This window comes from Canis aureus, chromosome 27, assembly GCF_053574225.1.
Source record: "Canis aureus isolate CA01 chromosome 27, VMU_Caureus_v.1.0, whole genome shotgun sequence".
Classification (NCBI taxonomy): Eukaryota; Metazoa; Chordata; class Mammalia; order Carnivora; family Canidae; genus Canis; species Canis aureus.
Window position 1 is genome coordinate 10,741,816 of NC_135637.1, and position 22,083 is coordinate 10,763,898.

A 22,083-nucleotide genomic window follows, 5' to 3' on the forward strand; every position below is an offset into this window, starting at 1 on the left:
TCTGAAATTAGCCTAGGGTCCACTCTTCACAACTCTTCATCTGCTTCTCAGACTCTCTGCTGAAAGGCACAGCCCTACCAGCCCATCAGGGGCAGGTTATTCCTTGTTGAGTACAACCGACTTCTCAGTGTAACCATGTGGCATGATGTCCCCCAGCCCTTTATGTGAACCATCCCAAACTATATAGTACTTCATAATGAGAAGGAATATTCAGAATGACATTTATGAGGCTCTTCTCAGATCTCAGCTTTCTTAATTTGCTTATTCAAGGGCCCCGGAAACATTCTGCCTCCAACAGCATTGGTGCTAACAGCAGATGCTCTTGGGTTCCAGATTCTGGTCCTCTACTTATTGTGTGTGATGTGGCTTTAAACGAATTATGTCATCTCTCTGAAGTATGCAATATGGTAGTGTGTGTATATATGTGTGTGTGTGTGTGCATACGTGTGTGCATGTACATGTTCAGAGTTGTGCAACCATCACTGCAATCTAATTCCAGAATATTCTCATCACCCCTGAAAGAAGCTCTGTACCCCTTAGCAGTCACTCCCCATTCCTCTCTTCCTCCAGCCCCTGGAAACCACTAATCTACTTTCTTTTACTACTTTTTTTAAAGTTTACTTATTATTTTTAGTAATCTCTATGCCCAATGTGGGGTTCTCACAACCCTGAGGTCAAGTCACATGTTCTACTGACTGAGCCAGCCAGGCACCCCAGCACTAACCTATGTTTAGTTTCTATGGATTTGGCTATTCTGAGCACTTCATATAAACAGAATTATACAATATGTGGCCTTTTTTATTTGGCTTCTTTTACTTAGTGTAATGTTTTCAAGATTCATCCATGAAGTAGGTGTCAGTTCTTCATTCCCTTTTATGGTGGAGTAACACTCCATTGTATGGATATGCCATCTTTTATTTGTCCGTTCATCTGATCAAGGACAATTTGAGTTGTTTCCACATTTGGCTATTATGAACAATGCTTCTATGAATTTTTAAATCAGCTTGTTTGTTTCTGCAGAAGGGGTAGTTATCATCTTTTAAAATTTTTTTTAATTTTTATTTATTTATGATAGTCACAGAGAGAGAGAGAGGCGCAGAGACACAGGCAGAGGGAGAAGCAGGCTCCATGCACCAGGAGCCCGACGTGGGACTCGATCCCAGGTCTCCAGGATCGCGCCCTGGGCCAAAGGCAGGCGCCAAACCGCTGCACCACCCAGGGATCCTGGTAGTTATCATCTTGAAAGGGACTGTATTGAGTCTGTAGGTCATTTTGAAAGAGTGCTGCCATCTTGACAATATTATCTTCCAGTCCACGAACACAGAATGACTTTCCATTTGTTTAGGGCTTCTTTAATTTCTTTCAACATTGTTTTGAGGTTGACCATCTTGAAATGTAAAATTTGCTAGCATTGAGTATGTTCACAATGTCATGTAACCACCACCTGGAAGTCCCAACACATCATCATCACCTGGAAAGGAGGCACCATACCCATTAGGCAGCCACTGCTGCTCTACCTCCCCCTCTGGCCTTGGCATCACCAAGTGTCTTCTGTCTCCATGGATTTGCCTATTCTGGGTATTTCACGTATGGAATCACGTACTGTGTGGCCTTCTCTTCTGTCTGGAGCTCCTTCCATGTAGCACGTGTAGCACGATGTTTATGCTGTAGCCCAGTCAATGTTTCACTCCTTATGGCTAACACTCATCAACCCTGTCCTATAGTTTTCAGTGTAAGAGTCTTACACTTCCTTGACTAAATTTATTCCTAAGTATTTTATTCTTTTCAATGCTATTGTATGTGGAATTGTTTTCTTAATTTCACTTTTGGGTTGTTTATGGCTAGTGTCCAGAAATGCAGCTTGTTTTTGTGCACTGATCTCTAATCCTGTGTGCGACCTTGCTGAACTCATTTACTGGCTCTAATAGATTAATGTGTGCATGTGTATCCTTTAGAGTTTTCCATATATAGCACATCATCTGCATACAGAGATACTTTTACTGCTCCCCACCTTCCCCCTCAGTTAGAATGTCTTATATTGCTATGTGTTGCCTGACTGTGCTAGAATTTCCAGGACAGGGTTGAGTCTTGTGCCCATCTTAGATGGAAAGCATGAAGCTTTCCACCATTAAATGTGTTAACTGTGGGGTCTTCGCAGATGCCTTTATCAGGTTGAGGAGGTCCCCTTGTACTCCTGGTCTGTTGAGTGTCCTTATCATGAAAGGGAAGCTTTCTCCTGTGGAAAACAAGGATAGCAGTCTAGGGACCACACAGGGTCTTTTGAGGATACAAATGGGGTAAAGTAAAAGTCTACAGCCTGGAGCGGGCACATGATGCTGCTATCAGACACACCCAGGTCTAGAGCTCAGATTTGCTCTTGGGTGATAGTGCTGTTGGGCAAGCTGTGTACTTCTGTAAGCCTCAACTTCCTTATCTCTAAAGTAGGGGTATTAATGGTACCCATTTCATATGGTGTTGCATCACCGCTGGCAGGCAGTGGTAGATATGATTTAAACCATGAACTGAATCGGTGCCCAGAACACAGAAACTGCGTGTTATGGTAGATGGCTGATAAAATGAGATGTGGTCCCTGTCCGTAGGCAGGGGGTGATGGTGTGAGGGTAGTACTGACAGTTAACATTACCAAGAGAAGGTGGCATGTGGCAGGAGTGACAAATGGAGCACAGGTGGTAATTCAAGACCCAAAGTGGGGTGGGCCAGGGCAGGTAACCAAGAGGGACAGAGCACAAGGCCTTCTGGGGGGCAGGGGATGTTGGCCAGGTACAGAGGGAAGAGCTAAATAACCATGGGGCGTGCATTTAGCTTGGAACCTGTGCTGTGTAACAGGCAGGGATGGGAGGTGGAGTTAGTGCCTTACTGAATGCCACACTAAGGAATGGGGACTTTATTCTAGAAGAACAGGAAGTTCTGGGAGGAGGGCAGATTTTTTGAAAAAGGAATGAAGATGATTCCTATTTCCTGACCTTTGTAGACCTGAGCTAGGAAGATCGTGTTGGGGTATTTCTCAACTCTGACCCATGCCAGGTGTTCCATGGCATAGACTGGGATCCCAGTCAGCGACATTAGGCAGAAAGAATTCACAACACAAGGTTAGGTGAATGAAAGGCAGCAGGCAGGATGCTGTGAGGCAGGGAGAATCAAAATGACCCTAGGGTATTAAAAACAAGGATGGTAAAAAAAAAATTTTAAATAAAAAAAAAATAAAAAGGAGGATGGTCTTTGTGGTAGCATGAATAAAATCCGAGAGAGTTGGGAGAGAATGTAGTGCTGGGAATGGGGGAGAAGGTGGGGAAGAGAGATTAGCAAAAGAAGCTCAATTTACAAGTGTTTATAGTAAACCCAGCTCATTTAATTCTTCAGCAATCCGTGGGATGGGTATGATTTTTAACATTTTCTAGATGAAGACTTTCAGGCCCAGAAGGGTTGTCACTCACCCACGGTGGTCAGAAGCCAGATGGTGAGGAGTTTGGACTTTATTCTGAATGCAACAGGAAGCCACTGGAAGTTTGGGGGGACAATGTGTCCTAAGTATCTTTAATAAGGTCACTCTAGCTCTGTGAAGAATTGGTGATGAGCAGCTAGAAGTAGACCATGGAGAATGTTACAGTGGTCCGTCCACATGGTGGCAGTGGGAGTGGGGAGAAGGGACTTGTGATTATTCTGGAGGGATCACACAGGGTTTACCAATGACAGACTGAAGGTGGGATGTTACGGGACGGAAGAACCCAGGAGGACGTCTGAAGTTTCAGCTTGAGCAATCAGGAGGCTGGCAACACCATGTGGCGAGATACAGAATATTTGAGGATGAAAAGGTTTCAGGCAGGGGAGGTTGAAAGTTAAAGAAATGGTGGTTAGAAGCAGAGAGACCTGAGAAAGAGAAACTGGAGCGTAAAGAGGAGTGAGTCAATTGGAAAAGGAGAAGACAGTGAGGCAGAAGAGATAAGGACAAGAAAAAGCCCCAGTGGGCAGAGGGGGAGGCTCCATCAATGGATGTGTCAGCATCGGCGGAGCTTACGTCTTGTGAAGCATGCTCTTCTTCCCTCAGGGTCCTGCCCTTCTGCCCAGCTAACTCTGCGTGTCCTGCTGGCTCCTGGCTCAGGCACCACCTACCTCGGTACATTCCCCGTCCCCTCCCGGGGGGTTCCTGGAGCTCCTTCATGACTTCATGGCCCCCCGTGCTTGCTTGCCCCCATCACTCAGTATATCGATAGATTCGTGGTGTCTCCAATAAAGTCACTGCGGTGTTCCCTGAACTGAGTTCAAATTTGGCCTTTGGCACATGTTCCTTGATCAAAGACTGGAGGAGAAAGAAGGCGCAGTTGGGCAAATCCGTGGCAGGTGTTGGATGAGAGGCACGGAAGCAGAGAAGCTTATGTGTATCCTGGTGAAGGTCATTTAGTGACGCTGATGGGTGGGCTGGGGACTCAGGAGATGACACCAACAGGCTGGAATCTGGACAGGTGAGGGGGCAGGTGGGGACTCCTGCTCACGCAGGCCCCACTCCCACAAGTCTGTAATGGAACTTCAATCAGCGCCGTTTGGTCTCGTCCCCCAGGAAAGAAAATCAGTCAGACTAGATCAAGAGATTAGATTGTTTGCTGCACTATACCCATTAAGGCAGGAAAGTAGACTCTTATCTTAGAAAGCTTTTCCCTCTTTAAACAATAAGGGTTTTCTAATGATTCAGTGAAACAGAAAATCTGATCAATAAGAACTCCCCAGTCCTCAGATTTCTTATTAACTGTGACTTTGTAGCTTTTGACAAAGCCTTCAAGAGCCTTTAAATGACCAAGTACAGGCATATATGCACTTCTGTAAACGGCACTAAAAAGCACATTTACTATTCCAAATGAAACCCATATGGTGTCTGGGACTTGGTTCAAAATAATGGGGGTGGAGGTGAGGTATATATGAAACAAAATTGGCCCCGAGTTGGTAGTTCTTAAAGCAGATGATGGGTAAGTGGGGGTTCCTTGTACCATCCCCTCTACTTCTGTGTGTGCTGGAGATTTTCTGAAATAAAAAGGTAAAAGGCACACTTAATTGAAATTTAGGACAAGTGCAATCATGCCATTCTACACAAGGCTAAATTCAGATCTTGACATATAAAAAAGGTAAACTGTGTTCTAGAGAATAATCAAGTCCACATCCAAGATGAAATGCTTTTAGATGCCAGTTAGAGATTGTTCTATCTACAACCTAAATCACTAGACTTGATGTTTTATATTAAACATGTAATCTCGGGATCAACCTTTCACTTTGTTCAACATCTACGTCAGTGTCAGCTTGACACCTGTACCTGCTAGTTGCCGCTTCCCCTCTCCTGAATTCTTATCACGGGTCTCCACACCCTACCTCTCTGACACAGACATGAGGAAGGGGCAGCTGGGCTGCTGGAATGGTATGTGTTGAGGGCTCATTCAGCAGGTTACTTGTGCACCTGCTGTGTGCCAGTTCTGTGGTGGGCATAGCAGTGACCATCAGCACCATATCCTTGTCCTGAGAGTCTTCGGTACCTGGCAGGGAAGACAAAGGACAAGGACAATGACAAACGTGACAGGTGTCCTGAGTAAACGCAAAGTGCTCTGAGGCCTGACTGTGCATGTGTGTGCGTGCGCCTGTGCATTGCATCGAGTGGGGCGGTGGGGAAGAGGATGTGAGGGTTGGTTTTTGAACTGAGGTCCAAAGATTGGGACTGGAAGAAAGAATGTGAGCCAGGTGGGAGACAGTGAGAGGCTTGGGCAGAGGAAAGGCCTTGGAAAAGCCTTAAGAGTGAAACAGCCCACAGCAAAACATGGTATGTTCAAAGAATGGAAAAGAGCAAAAATGAGATTGGGAAGTAGGGGCCAGATGGACAAGAGGGCAGGGGAAACGGACCCTAGGGCTTGGCCCTGACACCACACCAGATACCACAAGACAAGAGTGAGGGGGGACATTATATGAACTGGTTGGATAATAATGGCGACTTGGATTTGATGACAGCAGTGGTGATGGAGAGAAGTGGATGCTGTATTTGAAAGAGATTTAGAAGACGAACTTGACTAGATTTGGGTTTGAGAGGTGGGGGAGGGGAGGAGGAGGAGGGCAGATCAAGAATAATCCTCCTGATATGGTGGATGGAGATGCCATTTACAAAGTAAAAACAACAAAATGATCCTTTAGCCTTTCCTGACCCGTATGGCCTTGATACTTTGAAAACCACGTTGATTTCTTCCTCTATGAAACAGGAATAGCCATACTGCCGGGTTGAGAACTATCTAGGGGTGTGCATGTCCCTGTGGAGCCCAGAGCCTGAAGTGGATGGACAGTCTCCAGTGCACTGGTCTCACTCCCTCTGCTCTGCCTTCCCTGCTCCCAGCCTATCCAAACTCAACCCTCTTCTCTGAATTATGTCCCAAGCATCTTTTAAGATTTCATACATAACACAGAGCTGGGTTCAAAAACTTAAAGAGAGTAAAGCAGACAATGGTCAATGAAAATCAAGTTTCTTCAGCCAGAGGAGTCTGTGAATCACTTGCTTCTTTCCAGGGCCTCCTGTTCTCAAGACCCATAATCTTGCTTTGTGTCATGAAGGCTTTTTTCTTTGGGGGAGGTGTTGGGTTTGATCAGACAAGAGCTTGTGTATCAGCCCACGGCATTTTAGTCAGAGATCTGGATCTGGGCAGTTATTTGGTGAAAGAAGCCAGTAGCTCCATACAGGGGCCAGGCCATCTGCAAGAAGTAGCATGACTCAGCTTACTGGGTCATCTCCCAAGCACAAGGATGAGGTGGGGGAGGGTAGAAAGATTCTATGAAAAGATAGAAGCTTCTAAATTAAACAGAGATCATCAAAATCTTCTCAGCACAACAAAGAGCATCTTTGCTGATCAACTTCCCTACATTTTGCTACAGTTTTGGATCAACGGTTAGCAGGGAGACCATGGCCTCCAGGATCATCACCACGACTTAGGACACTTTCAGCGGCCAGTGTTAGCCATACTGATGATAACCCACACCTTCTAAATACAGTGTTTCAGGTGTTACTGGGCACCCTGACATAATTTTACGTGAACCTCATGACCACCCTAGTTCAAGGGCACAGGGTAGGTACCATTTGCCCGGGTTCCAGATGAGGAGGACACAGGCAGTCTGTACAAGCACCACTGAACTCTGTCTACCTGAGAAAGGCCTGGAGCTCCAGCCCCTGGTGAGTTCACCATGAGAAGCGGTGATTTTGGGCTTTAGTCATGGACCCTTCCAGCAGTCATCCTTTAAAACCCCCTACTCACCTGGGCCTCTCTCCTCACCGCTAAGGCCTTCAATCCAGGCTGAACCCATCCCCCAAGGTTTGATGAGTAAGCCAGTCTAAGCATCATTTTGTTCCCATCTCCCCCTATCATCATTTCTACAGCCCAAGAGGGTAGCATTTAAGATCACACATCACAGGCTTTTCAAAAAAATACAGCTTTTTATTGTCTCGGATGCAAATATAGTTTTAAAACTGCATTGTAGTGTTGAATACAGCTGGTGGAAATGGGCTTCTCAGCAGCAGAGCATGAAGGGTGGTTGGTGTTCTGGACGGCGCAGGCCTGAGGGAACCCCCAACTGACAAGGCTCTCCTTGGGTTTTGTTGTTCATACCACGAGGGGAAACCGTCTCCTAAAAGAGCCCTGACACAATCACCAAAGCTCACCACAGAAAAAAACGAACCATTTACACAATGAACTGGAACCTGGAAAAGGAGGACGTGGTGGCTCAGTTGTGATGTTACAAAATAAGTAGATGAACAAGGTTCCCTTTTGTGGGCTAAGAGACTGGGGTGTGGAAAGAGCGGGGTGCTGTGGGGGAGAGGCGGCACTCAAGCTCCCTTGTGTGAAACACAGCCTGGCAGTCATGTCTCCCCAGGCCGAGCCCTCCATGCCCTTTAGCTGCAGGGCAAACTCCATGGAAATGTATCCATTTCTCCCAAACCCTCCTCAGTCTCAAGCCTTGAGAGGAGCACACCTTTATTTAGAAACCCAGAAGAGAATTCTTCAAATAGTGACACCCAGGGTTGACTATGAAACCAAAACTTTGACCAGGAGATGGAGATGAATTCTGCTACATAATTGGGAAGGAATTTCACAAAAATAAAATTCCATTAAGTAAACGCACACAGGTGGGCTTGTGCAAGCACTTGCACATATGCACACACGCACACACACACACGCAACACACACAGAATCAAAGCCAACGTTCAACATGAAAAGTTCCCTTTTCTTTCTCAAAGGCTGATTTTCGCAAACCCCAATGAGGAAACAGCCCCCTGCATGAGGAGCCAGGAAAGACAAATCCTCAGAAGGGAAAGAAAATCGGGCAGTTGTGGTGGTACACAGTAGGACCTAAGGTTTCTCCCAGCTCCTGCAGCCCCTCTGATCCGAGAGGGTCAAGGCCAAGGACACTACTGAATGTTACAAACAGGTGTTGAGCTTCCAAGCTCTTCCACCTTCAACCCTCTTCTCCCCTTGTCCATGCTCAGATGTGAAAATCCTCAACATAGGAGGTATCAGGGCAAGGAGCAAAGATTCTGACCCACGGCCGCCATGCTGCTCACACCAGGGCCTCCCATCTCTCTTTCCCAGTGAGACCATGACCTCGGGAACACTTGGGAAAGCTAAGTTCCCATGAGCGGTGGGTGGGCTTCATCACTGGCAAAGTGCATAATGGGAACCAGGGCATCTCTAGGGAAAGACAACTTTCCACCAGAGAGAGAAGAGAGTAGGCCAGCTTGCACCCGGTGCGGGGGGGAGGGGGAGTCCTGGGCAGTGGGGCAGAGACCACAGAGGACAGCCCCGCACCACGCCGATGAGTGCTTCAGCTAGACTGTGATAGCGTGTAATCCTGGAAACGAACCTGCTCCTCATTCCTCTTGTTCTCAGGTCACTTGCCACTACACTCCTCCACCCAGGGTGAGACAAAAGTGATTGGCATCACCCTGGGATGCCATGCTCGTTCAGAGTCAAAGTTTTTATTTCTGTCGGCCAGAGCAGAAAAACTTTCAGGCCCAACCTCTAGCAAGGGGAGAAGGGGTCAGGTCACAAGGACAGGAAGCAGATGAAGCTGGGTCCCCAAGGACACATGGTCAACCACTGACCACCTCTCCTCCTGCGGAGGCTCCAGGAACAGGGCAGAGCTGGTAGTTCCCTGCCCTCCAGCCCTTCCTCTTGACAGAAAGCCAGCGACACCCGTTAGCACCTCATTAACGCTAACTTCTGACATTGGGTCTGCTGCTCCTGTGAGAAAATCTGCTGGATAGTAGCCAGGATGCATGGGCAGGGAGTGACTGCTGGTGTCACCTGCCTGAGATACGAGGGACGGGCCGCACCAACTTTCAGAAAGCCCCATGGTGGCACCTGCCCTGTCCCTACATTTCCCACTCATCGTGAAAGAGCAGGTAGTAGTTCGAAGGGAGCTGATGGCACAGAAAGATTTCATAGAAATGCTTTTCAGATTTATGTCCCAGACAGGCTTTTTTTTTCCCCCTTTTCAGATTGATTTTTTTTATTCTCCAAAGTGTCAGCATTTTAAAGTTTCTTTTATGGGAGCAGAGGCAGTGGCAGGGGTGAGGAGTGTAAACAGAGCACAGCCCTGCGATCAGCATGCGCTTGAGGCCTCTGGCAGAGTGGTCTCGCTGTCCTAGCACCCCAGCTGTGCCCCTATGTCTGGCCAGGTTCATCAGGCAAGATTCCAACATAAGAAATGATTCTGGGACAAGAAACAATCATGTTTGTGGTAAGAGATACAGCTTTGTGGCCCTATCGCCATGGTAATTGTGAGCACCAAGAGAAATGGATTTAAGTAAATGTCTCAAAACAAAAACATGAAAAAAAAATGCATCTAGTTAACAGTCTGCTAGGACACACACACACACACACACACACACACACACACACACCCTTCATGTCTTACATGACCTAACAGCCTTAAATATTTAACAAAATCATGAACATTAATTCAGCAAAAGGAAGAGGAGAGGTAGGCCGAAGAAGCAAGAGGCCAATTTTATATCCCACGGAGTTAAAAAAAAAAAAAATCCCCATGCTGATCACGGGGTAGGGAGAAGGCTGCTAATTTAGGAGAGGTCTTGCTGGGCCGAGCACTACGGCCATTTGTATGGTTTACAAAGGCACAGGAACTGGGGAAGGGACCAAGCTCATGGCCCTCCATGAACCCTCGTAGCTGGGGACATCTTGTGTCTTTCCTTTTGACCCTAGTGAGTTCTTACCATGGTGGTGTTTCCCCTTTTGAAGGGCGACTTCGTGTTTATCCTGGGGTGAAGGATGAGTTCTCTTACCACTTCCCAGTGGACGTGAAGGATCGGCCCAGCCTTGTCTTGTGCTTACCCCTCAGGGAAGTGATGTGGGAGGCCTGTAAACACATTTTCTGGAGAGCCTGAGGGATGCTGCCAAGCTGCTCTTGGACGGGGCTGAAGCACAGACAAGGGAATAGGTGACTGGTCGGTGACCTGCAGCAGAGATGGTGGCACATCCAGAGGCAGGGAGTAGACACCCCTTCCATCTTCCATCAGCTGGGGCTGACGCAGGGCTGACTGCCCCTGAGCATCTTCAGCAGGGCCTCCAGGAACCAGTGGGAGCCTCTGAATGCATCCACACTCCAGGAGGTAGCCCTCAGTGCCCCCCACAGACCCTACCCAGGAATTCTGGCCTGCTTAGCACTGCCCAGGCTCCATCTCTGGCAGGGAGGACAGAGGCTGAATGAAAGACCACTGACCCTCTGAACTTCACAGCAGGACGTTAAAAGCACATTCTTTCAATGAGGAGGTACCCTTGGCTGGTCTACCTGAGTGTTAGAGAGAGCGCCCGCCCTTCCATCTGCAGCTCCTTCCTGCAGATACAGCAAGAGGATGGGCCTGGACATTCCAAATGCAACTCCCACATTCAGAAGTAGGCCACTGCCTTCAGATATCCCCCCGCCTTGATCAAATATGAGTGTAATTCTTCACTATCTGATCTGGGAGATGCCTAGACAGCTCTGAGGCTGGTTGCCTCAAAGTTCTGCCTGTCAACAATTTCTTCTTTGAAACACAACACAGGACAGACTTTGGGTGTGGTGACATCTTTGGTCCAAGAACTGTTATGGTTTGGGGCTCCTGGCTGAACAATCCAGACAAGATGACAGGCCAATGGCGGTGCCGCGGAGTCTGGCCTTTCAAATGCTACACCCTGAGGGCTATGAGCGTCCACTGAACACTGCTGGCTCATCCGAGGTTGCAGCTTAGAAGCAGGTGAACAAGGGCCATGCTGTGAGGTGGTGCCCAATGAGGCCCCGCCTGAGTCCCTGCCATGGTTCTCAAGTCACCAACACATGGCTGCTGCCACACCAGCCAGAATGAAGTGACACCAGCCCGCAGCGCTGCCCGAGGGGCTTCCGAGCCAGAGCAGCAGCTTTGCATTGCTTGTGCTTTCCTTCTTGTCCCGAGTGCATTCACATCTACTGCTTTTGCACGCAGCTTCTGGGGTTCCCTGGCGGCCTGTGTGGTGGGAGCAGCCTACCGTGCGCAAGCCTGAGCAGCCATTCAAACCTACTTACAAGGTCAGAGTCTGAGGGAGGAAGAAGGATGCCTTCCACCTGCCCCACGGGTGAGTCAGAGTGGCACAGGGAATCAATCACTCAGGGCCATCCGGGTGCCTGGAGGGTAACAGGAGCAAGCACCCATGAGTCTGAGAACAGAACCATCTCACGGGAGCAGGCCCTGACCCTCTGTCCCACCTACTCCCTGCACAGGCACCAAAGGCCCAGCAGACTGCCAGCAGGACAGGACTTTGGGCTGCCCGAGGGCAGGGGAGGGAGGTCACCACTGAGGTCGCTGAGTAAGAGTTCACAGCAAGGGGTTCCCAAAGATGGGCTATTGCTGTTGGCAGGACCCGAACCTGCTGCAGACCTGAGTGCAGTGTTCTGAGTGGCCCAGTGGGCCAGTGGAGTTGGAGGGGAGCCCTGAGCTCTGCATCAGGAGAGGCGTGGGGTGCAGCATCCTCTCCGCAGGCAAGGAAGAGCCTCCACGGCATCTTGTGCAGCCTTGTGCCCGCTAGGCGCTGCTAGGACTCCCCAGATCTCTTGCCAATTCTGGTGACAGCCTCTGCCGCCTGCTCTGGCAGCTGGGATGGGTCTGTCAGAACGGAGGTGGTCGTGCTCAGGTGCCGGAGGGTGTTCAGCACCGCTGGAAGAAAGGGGGAGGTTAGCCCAGGGACATAGGCAAGCACGGCAGCTTCCAGTCCCACAATGGACAGCACAAATGGTCTTATACATACAACCCGTGTGGTAATTCCTATGCCCACCAAAGCAGGAGAGGCACTGAGCTCAACCAAGGGACAGATACCACCAAAGCCTCTCTGCCCCTAGGATATATCTCCAAACCCTGTCTCCTCTCCTGCAGACAGGCAGAGAATCCCAAGCTGTTCCTGTTTTCCCACTTGTTTTAATGTGATATCTCTATAACCTCGATGTATGTGCAGAGCCTTGTTAGTTTTAAGAATTAAATGAGAAAGCATATCTGAAAGCACCTGAGACAAGGCCTGGTGAATAGGAGGTGCTCAATAAACACCAGCTGGACCTGAGCACACTGACACACAGGGATGATAGGAAGCGAAGGAGGTGCTAAGGGATGTGCCCTATCCTGCAGTTGGCACTTCCTCCTCAGCATCATCCTCGTGCTCCCCGCACTGCTGACGTGGCTGCCTGCAGTCTACCTGCATAGGCCCTCCCCCCTCTGGGACCATCCTAAAGGATCTGGCAAGCCCCCATGGCCCCGTGCAGACTCTAACTCACTTGGCCTGAGGACAGGCAGGGAGCAGTGCTGGTCCAGCCAGGACAGCGCCGTCCGGTGCAGTTCTCCCAGGCTGCTGGTGGACACCATCCCCTTGAAGGACTCAAACAGCGGCTTGATGATGATACTGAACTGTATGGCACGTGGGTTAAAGAAAAGGCAAGAAGCAAGGAGGCAGGCCAGCGAACACGTAACCAAGGGTGGGGAGAATACAGTCCAGTTACAGGCTTGCCTGTGACTGACCTGCCCTAGGACCACCAAGTAACTGTGTATAGTTGATGAAAGAGCACAATCTAGGTAAGACGCACCCTCGTGTACCCTTGCCAGAGACAAGGACAGAGAAGTCTCCTTGGTGTGGAACAGGTCCAAGAATGACTACATGAAAGCCAACAGTCTGTATATATACTGGCAAGAACAACAGAGGCCCACGGCCAACTAAAAGGTGGAAACTATCTATCTAGAGATGAATGAAGTCTGTCCTTTGTGCTAAACATGTGCTGGCTTAGTCACATTCTGTGCAGGTCTCTCAGACCATCCTGGGCAATCAACTCTGCAGAGTCATGAGGTCCATTTTCTCTTTAATCTCAGCCACGCTCATGCCCATGGTCCCAAGCTGAGGATGATGAGGACTATGCCATTTTACCAAAGAGGTCCTGAATCATCCCAGGGGCCACCCAGCTCCATCAATGATAAGGGCGAGAGCCAAGATGAGTAAGCCAGGCAAAGCAGAGGAAATAGAGATGGTGTCTGGTCATCTCGCTCTCCAAAACCAGCCACTAGAGTGCAAACGGATAAAATCCTCTGCTCCCCAATGGTCAGCAACATGGTGAAGACATAAGGCCCATCCATCATGTGTGCAGATTGTCTGAGGCAGAGAGGTAGCTGGAAGTGGACTGATGAGGCAGGAGCTGTCCCCCACAGGGGTCCTGCTAACATATGGAAAGCTGAGCACTGGTGTGCCTTGGCCCCAGGGACAGACTCTGGTGCTCAGGTCGAAGTGCCTCAGGACAGTATCCAAAGACCATGGGGCCTAAATGCAGACAACAGCCTGCAGAGAGCTGGTTTCAAATCCTGACTCTGCCACTTAGTCATTTATGAGTCTTGGTTTCCCATCTATCCCACCGGGTGGTACTCAGCCTCCCTGTTGTTGCAAGGCCTGAGATGGCTGCCAGGATATGTTAGATTAGATCCTACCTCCCTCCTCCAGGACTGCCTCTGCAGGTGGCTTTAGCACCTTGCAAAAAAAAGCATCTTTATTTCCCAAGCACGCAGAGAGCAAAACTGGCCTGTTCTGCCTCCCGGGAAGCCCCAAGCCTGGATGGTCACCAACAACAGCCCACTTCACACCGTGGGCCAGGCTGGGCCCCTCCACCAAGGCAAACCAGTACTGCCTGTTTGATAAAATCAATGACAACCATTTATATAGAATTTTTCTAAAGCAACTAGGGTGTCAGTGTCTGTTGTTTCAGTGCACAGCTTGAGGGGTGGGAGAAGCAAAGAGAACCCAAAGATACGATCCAGAACTTCCAATTCTGTAGGGTCCGGCTCTTCACATACTCATCAAACATGTCTCTCATGTGATCAAACTGGTGCCGGGTGACAGGGACTCCCGTGGCAGGGAGCAACTGCTGGCAGGAGCTGGAACAACAGGAAGAATCAGAGGAAACGCAGAGCGGCTGACAGTGAAGCTGGACCCTGGGGCACCGAGTGCACAGGGCCAGCCGAGTGGGCCACCGAGGCAAAGAGGAGAAGGCCTCAGAAGGAGGAGGATGACAAAAGCCCAAAGTGCTACAACAGAGAGGTGGCTATTGGTGACAAGGCCACAAAGGACCCCCCCGCCTCTGTGACACACACTTGGGAGGACGAGGCACCAGCCCTCGGCCCCACACTGCCAGCCTCACATGATAGTGGCGTTGAGCTCCTCAATCTCCTCCCGCAGCCGCCGGGCTTCCTCCTGCATCTGGCTCCGTTCCTGCTGCAGCTTGGTGATGTATTCCACGGTCTTCTGCAGTGTGATGGCATGGCTGGTCTGTAAGACGGACAGCATGGGTCAGAGCCATGACAGCCACAGTGACCCCCGCCTGTCCACCTGGTACCAAGGCCGATACAGGAACACAACCCCCACCCCTACCCCCCAAGCATCACTCACCAGCTTGGAATTATTAGAAATCAAACTGTTGAGGGTGTCAAAGCCCATCTTGATGTTGAAGCGCCTTTTCTGCTCAGCTGAAATATGCTTCATCTGCCGGTTCTGTTGGGGAATCGACTTGTCATTGTGACACAGGGTGCACTGCAGTGCCACTCCCTGCCCTCCCAACCTGCAGCTAGAGAGTAAGTGGAAGGAGGGGCGACAGAGGAGGAACCAGGGCAGGGATGCTAGAAAACCCTACCTGCAGAATGGAGCCCCTCGGGGCCGTAGCCTCTGCTGCTGATCAGCACTTCCCAGCCACCCTCACCTCCCTCTTCCCAAGCTGGTTCTTCCAGCCGCTGCCTCCTGCTGGCTCCAGGGTTTGATGGGTTCATGGGATTGGTGCTAGTTCTGGGGCTCAGGGCCAGCCAGGAGGTGGAGGAATAGGAAGACCCAACCTAATCTCCAGATAAGCAGCAAACATCCAGGCTCCTGATGCTATGGAATACCAGCTGCCCTGATGGTCCCTTGATATTTTCCTCCTTGCCCCTCTGCCCATCTCTCCAAGGAAATCAAGACCCAAGAGAGACCTGTGATACCTTTAAAGCAGCCACATTTTTGGGGTCTGCAGATTTCCCTGAGCAGTTATTCTGGGGCGACTGGGGACTGGGGCTCTGCTCAGAAGCACATGGAGAGGCCTGCCCTGAGTTTGGGCAATCTCGACCTGTGAAGAACAGAGACTCCTCTTAGGATATGGCTGGCTGCAGCAGCTGAGACAGTGCTCACCCAGGAAGGAACCCCTGTACATCCCAAACCCTAGAAACCCATGTGGAACCTCCCACAGTGACCCCAGAGCAAAAACTGGAGAAATCCTTGCTGACATCCCAAGGAGGGTTCTATTAGGTGTGGATAAGACCTGGAGAAGGCTGGCAGGACATGGGGTAGGAACAGGGCCTGAGCTTGGCCAGCCACATGTTTTGGGGGACATGGAGAGTTTTGAGAAGAGGCCTGACTACTCACCCAGCCTAACAAGCCAGCTGGAGGCCGCCTGCGGTTTCTACAACTTCATTAAGGCTCTACTTCTTACCATACCTGCTTATTTTATTCTTTCAACTCTACATATCTGTTCTCTTGTATTTTCAATCTCACCCACTGCCACACCAGCCATGCCCTGGTCATTGGCATCTCTCAGGAGCCCCTGAGCCCCCCGGGGCCACCATGCATGCCTCCCCAGAGTGCCCCAGTACATACCTTTCTGTGGCACTGGCCATTGCCCCCCAACCCCTCTCCATTCTCTCAGCTTCCCTATTTGGCTCCAATGCCCAGGGTTCTGCAGCTCGGCAGACAGGGTAATGCTATGGTACCTGAGGCCTAACTTACACCACTGTAAAGGCATGACTGGTAACTAGTCTTTGTCTTTAGCTTTCCAGACTGGTGGCCTTATTCATCCAACCCTCCTTGACCAAAGTCTCTCTACTCTCTGATCTCTGTAGGCAGAGACTTTTCCTCCTCCGGTCTCCTGGACTGTTTAGGGAGGACAACTGTTTACATAGAGCTCCAGGAGAAGCCATGTTCTGGTTTACTTGAGACAAAAAGGCATCTTTGGTCTCCCTCACTGATGTGGCATCTGAAAGGAGGAAGCCTGGGTTCTGGTTCTACCCCCACCACCATGGGCACAGCCTCAAGCAAATCATTTATCCCTGGTTTCGTGGCTCTTCACTGGGCAAAATCAGTTCTCCCTCAACTGTCCTGCCAATGGACGGCCCATGGCATAGAAATGGGCTCAAGAGATGCAAGGTGCTTGAAAGCTAAGGGATGACCACACTGATGTGAAGATATGCCTGGGTGGCTTCCGTTTTCTGGATCAGAACTGGCAGCTCAGAGCCAGGCCTTTCTGAAGGAGGGCAGAGGGGTGTTCCCCATGCACTCTAGTTGTCTGCCATGCACATGCTTGCCACTTTTCTGCTACTGTAGATGACCTGGTACTATGCTGAGCACTGTGGGCAGGTTTATAAGACCTGACTGCACATTCTGGAAGTCCAGCCTCAATCCTGGGGAACCTCATGAGCCGTCTCCCTGATCCAGGTGTGGGCATGCTCGTTTCACTCATCAAGTCCCGACCATTCTGCCTGGAATGCGCACTCACTAGAACCCGTGGCAGGGACCTGCTCGCCCTTCACCAGGGAGTCTTGCACCGTGCTTGGAGAGAAGAGCCGAGAGACAGGGGCAGGTTGGCTGCTCGTGGTGTGGCCAAGGTCTGTCACCAGGATGCCACTGTGGAACTCCGTGACTCCAGGACCCTGAGGTAACACAGAAGAGAGAGGTCACCCCTGATCATGTCAGGTGAAGACCATCCAAGAGTAGGGCCATGCTGGGGTGGTAAGGATGCTGAGCGTCTGTCCAGGGACCCCTCACCCGGGCAATGGCAGTAGGTGTGAGGACCATATTGGACTGGGACACAGTAGAAGCCAACATCCCTTCTCTCTTCAGAGGGCCTGATGTCATAATCACTGCTTGTGGTTGTCCTGAAAAGGCAGCTACCAGAACAAGAAGGTGAGAGTGAGGCCCCCCCCAAGCTGTGGGGCACCCCAGAAGCAGCATCGACCCCTCTCCTGCTGCTAAGACATTGCCTTCCTTACCACAGGGCACAGAAAGACAAAACCACTGGGATACCTGACATTCGTTTTGCAACTTCTCCTTGAAGGGGACAGATTACAGACCCAGGAAAGATATCACCCAGATCATGCTTTTTCAAACTGGGTCGAGACTAACTTTAAAAGAACAATACAGAGTAGACAATAGACTAACTAGATCACACACATGTAGTAGACTGGAACACTTTCGTTTCACAATATGTGTCACAAGTCTACAAGCCTTGGAGACAGGGAAATATCCCTCGGGAAGGGAAGACTAGACTCTGGCTTCCCTCCACCTGACTCACCTGGGGCAATGCAAGCATTCTTCAATACCACGGACACAGACTCTGGTTTGGGAGCAGGCACTATTTTGGGGGGCTGCTTGGGCCTTCCCCCAGTCAAAGAGACAGGCTTGGGGTGCACAAAAGTTAAACAGGGTTGGGGAGGCCCAGCAGTTGGCGGCCGGGTAGCTGGAGGCAGTGCCAGGCCACAGGGGGACACCGAGGGTGTGGGGTGGTGGGTTGTGATGACAAGGCCCTGGCTCTGGCTGAAGGTGGTGGCAGACGCATCATGGGTGAGAGTGGCAGAGGCCGTGTGTGTGATGACGGAGGGTGACTTGCTGGCGCCAGCAAACTTCGGATGCAGGAAGGTAGGTGGAGCCGAGGGGCTCAAGGCAGTGGCAGGGGGCGGGGCTAAAGGCAGGGCAGGAGAAGTAGGTGCTGGGGCAGGGCTGGGAGACAGCAAGGGCATGGTGAACACAGGAAGGAAAGGCTGAGGGACATTCAGGGGTGGTGCAGGGGGACCGAAGTCCGTAGGCTGGATAAAGGGGTCTCCGGGCCGCGGGGCTCGTTCACAGCCCTGCCGATCCGTGGGGTCCAAGGCGGTGGCTGCAGGAGGTGCTATGAGGCTATCGGGGAGGCTCACAGTGGGGAGCGTGCTGGTTGGCAGGATGGTCTCCTGAGAAAGGAAGGACAAATGATGGATCACACAACTTGCTGTCACTTCCTGGTACGACATAACACAAGTCTAACAATGTACATTGGGCTCCTGAGCAGAACATTTGGATAGAGGGATGAGGCGATGGCTCCCATCCCCATTACTGCTAATCTGGGGGGAATGGAGATATCTCTCTAGGCGTCCACAGGGGTCTTGTTTCCATTAGGGACTAAATGATAACACAGAGCTCAGACAAAATGACTGCACACAGTTGGCTCTTGGCCTGGGAATATCTTGTTTCTAGAGTCCAGCAGGGGTTCCCCCCCCCTGCAAAGACCCAGCCGTCTTGTGTTACAGAGCACAAGCAGCCTGGAGCACAGCTGCTCATGGGGTTCCCTCAGGACAGTTTCATGTATCAACTTCTAGAGGTCACCTCCTCCTAAAAGGGAAACGCTATAAGGAATCAATTGTCAGGATCTCAGTCTCTATAGAAGAAATTCTTCCCAGAGCCAGATGGAAGAAGATGGGGCCAGGTTTCTGGTGTCTAACTGGATACAGGTGTCGGTCTGAGAGCCCCTAAGGGTGAAGAGCTGTGCCTCACTCAGTTCTGCAGCCCCAGCACCTGATAAACAACTTGTGTTAATTATTAAGTAAAAAGTAAAAGAAATACATGGAACTTCTTTTTATTAGCAATTCATGTTTTCCTTTGCTAATCCTCTCTTAACTGGTCAGAACAGAGCTCACTGCACACAGGTTACATGCAGCCTCAGGTAGGAGTACATGTTTATGGATAGCTCCCAACTCTTAGAGATCTATGGCTGCCTTCAAGGAGGGCTATAATAACTTCTTTACGCATTCTATGTGTGCAGCACTAGATCTAGCAAGCCCTAGCACTTTGCTTATGACTGTATGGTTATTCATTAGCCTAGCCCTGGGCCCCCTCTCCCCAGCTCCTTCTACCTGAGCAGGAGGGCTGTTGGGATCTGGTGCAGGTGCTGAGACAGGAGCAGGCAGCATGGAACCAAAAATGGAGCGGCTGGAAGAGAAGAGGTCTGAAAGACAACATCAGGTGCTTTTGAGCTCTGTGTGCCCATAACATCCTTGAATTAAGATCCAAATAAATCAGGCACTGAACTCCATCTTACCCAGAGGAATGCAATGGCCAGAGGGTGTTCCCCCCTGAGGTAACTCTGCAGAAAGAGGCCCTCTGATTGGAACCGCTCATGTTGGCAACTAGTGTGGGGTCTGAAATACTCCCAAGCCTGGCGTTCCGTGGCTCTTACAAGCCCAGTTCTAACTGCAGGACACTGCTGGGAGGCAGCTGTGCTGCCAGCGCCCTCTGCTGCCTACAGGGAGAACTGCTTACGGTCCTGGGCAAACCTGAGGATCTGAGACCACAGGAGTGAGAATGGCAATTCCCTTCAGAGAGCCCTGTGGCACAAAAGCTTCCCAGACCTTGCAATTACTACCAAAAAAAAAAAAAAAAAAGGTAGTTCTGGAAAAATTTTAAGTCCTCCCCCCTTGCCAATTCTAACAGTTCCCTCCATGAAGGGAAGCACCAGTGTGCTTTATCTTGGGCAAATGGAGATCCAGGCAGCCACACTCTCTCTGCCCCATTGTCCTCACCCTGGAAGGGTTCGAAAGTGTCCATGAAGTCCAGATTGGGCTGCAGAGGAATCAGCCCCGGCTGGATCATGTCTGCGTTTCCCAGATGTGCTGTAAGAATCAGAAAGGAGACAGAGGAATCATTCTGCCTTCTCAATGCTGCAATAACATATAAAAGGCATGGAATGGATTCTCCTGGCCCTGTTTACATTCTAGATTCTTCCAAGGAGAAATGCAGGCGGCTGGCTGGAATTTCTACCTTCTTGTGGGTTTGTGGCTATTCTCCACCCTCAGAAGGCAGGAAAAAGAGTTTTTATAAGAAAAGTAAAATAAGGATCAGGGAACAGACACTCCCAGGAAGCTGTGAACAGCTATGCAGAGATCCCCAGTTCTTAGTCATGGGCTCTTCCCTGAGGTGTTCACTGGATGCCTGAATGCTGCCAGGTAAAAGTCATGCCCAGAAATGTTTCTGATTTTCCTCCCAGTGAGTCAGAGGCCCTGTCACTTGGCCTAGGCACAAATCCTCTGCTAAGGGGACAGTATCAGAAATACAAAATTGATTCAGGCCAAATCCCCACTGTCTTCTCACAGGGGCATCATGGGCCTGACAGCTGCCTAGGAAGGCCCCCCTACAGTTCCCATCTACTCAGTGCACGTGGCCCTCAGATGCCGGTGAGGTTAGCCAATCCTGCCCTGGGGCGCTGGGTTGAGGAGAGCTGGCAGAGAAGGAAGCCAGCTATGTGTTCAAAGTCAAGGATCTAGGGATGGGTTACCTATTTCCCGGGGGTTGGGCCAGGCCACCGGCTGGTGTGAGGAAAGCGTTGAGAAGAGGGTGTCACTGAATTCTGACATGAGCATGTCTGTGTCCAGCAGTGGGTCCTCCTCCATGGGGACCGGGGTCTTCCATCCATCCCCACGTTTGTGCCAATAAAGCATGTCATCATCCTACCGCCAACAGAGGGGGAAGAAAAAATCAAAGGGGCACTAGTGAACTCAAAATTCCCAATCACTCACACAAGGCAAGTATGTTACCCTATTTTATAGAGCTGTAAGGGTTGTTGTAAAAGATGAGGTGAATGCATGAAGCAGGGAAAACTGTCCTGTTTCCTTGCCCTGCATGGCCTCCAGGTGAGAAGCAGGGCAGCCCCTCCTGGAGCTATAGAGATAGTCCATGACCTCACCACCTCCTGCTGCGGGCTTCACTGTCAGGCCACCCACATCATTGCTGTTTCTTGTCAAAGGAGGGTTCCTATGAGGTCCTCACGGCCCCCACACTCACTCACCTGAGCCAGGCTGGAAAGGTCCTCATCCTTGTGTTGCTGTAGCTGTGGAGAAAAGGGGAGACATGGTGGTCACCTGGGGTGCTGGGAGGGAAGGAGGCCCTCAGCCTCTCCTCTTGGAAGTATCCAGGCCTCTTCTCCCTGGGAGGCACATGAGGGATCCTGCTCTCTGTCATTCCTGAACCCAGGCTGGACACAGAAGAGATTTGCAACCAGTGTTTGTGGAATAACTAGCAGTGAGAGAAACTGAGACCACAGATAACGGCCAAAGTAAGCCCATCACTTGGGCTGGGCTGGAACACTGGGTTCCACAGGGGCAGTGATGGGCCAGTTGTCTGAACACAGTACTTAGAGCCTTCCCTCCCCTATGGGGGCTTCCTGAACACACCCTTCTTGAAGCCCAAACTAGATACCCTTTTCTTGAAGTAGGTTCTCCACTTGTGATATTCCCGGATCACAATCTCAATGCGGCTTTTCCAGTACTTCCCTTCAGTGGTGATGGCCTGTGAAGAGATACAGATTTGAATCAAAAGAGGGTGATTGTCAGAACTCAACCTGAAAATAAAGATTCATCTGACACTGTCAGTCAGCCCCAGGCAATCCAGCTCAGAGAACCCTACCACATGCATAGAATTTCATTTACAAAGTGTCCCACCTCTTCTGAGCTACGACTAG

At 50.4% G+C, this 22,083-nt stretch overlaps 1 protein-coding gene across 4 annotated transcripts in view; it reads right to left on the reverse strand.

Annotated features, from left to right (window-relative positions):
* Positions 1–1,078: 1,078 nt before the first annotated feature.
* MLXIP (MLX interacting protein) overlaps positions 1,079–22,083 on the reverse strand; it is a 65,608-nt gene continuing 44,603 nt past the window's right edge. Inside the window, exons 4-18 of one of the 4 annotated variants that reach the window (XM_077875476.1) lie at positions 21,822–21,911; positions 21,412–21,453; positions 20,902–21,073; positions 20,150–20,239; positions 19,669–19,713; positions 19,484–19,575; positions 17,893–18,544; positions 17,367–17,488; positions 17,098–17,251; positions 15,551–15,675; positions 14,973–15,074; positions 14,725–14,852; positions 14,338–14,461; positions 12,826–12,955; positions 1,079–5,537 (exon numbers count right to left, since the gene is read on the reverse strand). In XM_077875476.1, coding sequence (XP_077731602.1) covers positions 5,356–5,537; positions 12,826–12,955; positions 14,338–14,461; positions 14,725–14,852; positions 14,973–15,074; positions 15,551–15,675; positions 17,098–17,251; positions 17,367–17,488; positions 17,893–18,544; positions 19,484–19,575; positions 19,669–19,713; positions 20,150–20,239; positions 20,902–21,073; positions 21,412–21,453; positions 21,822–21,911 — 2,250 coding nt within the window. In that variant the 3' untranslated portion in view covers positions 1,079–5,355. Of the gene's footprint in view, positions 5,538–7,448; positions 12,218–12,825; positions 12,956–14,337; positions 14,462–14,724; positions 14,853–14,972; positions 15,075–15,550; positions 15,676–17,097; positions 17,252–17,366; positions 17,489–17,892; positions 18,545–19,483; positions 19,576–19,668; positions 19,714–20,149; positions 20,240–20,901; positions 21,074–21,411; positions 21,454–21,821; positions 21,912–22,083 lie in introns of those variants that run through there. The other 3 variants (XM_077875479.1, XM_077875478.1, XM_077875480.1) reach the window with 3 other exon arrangements.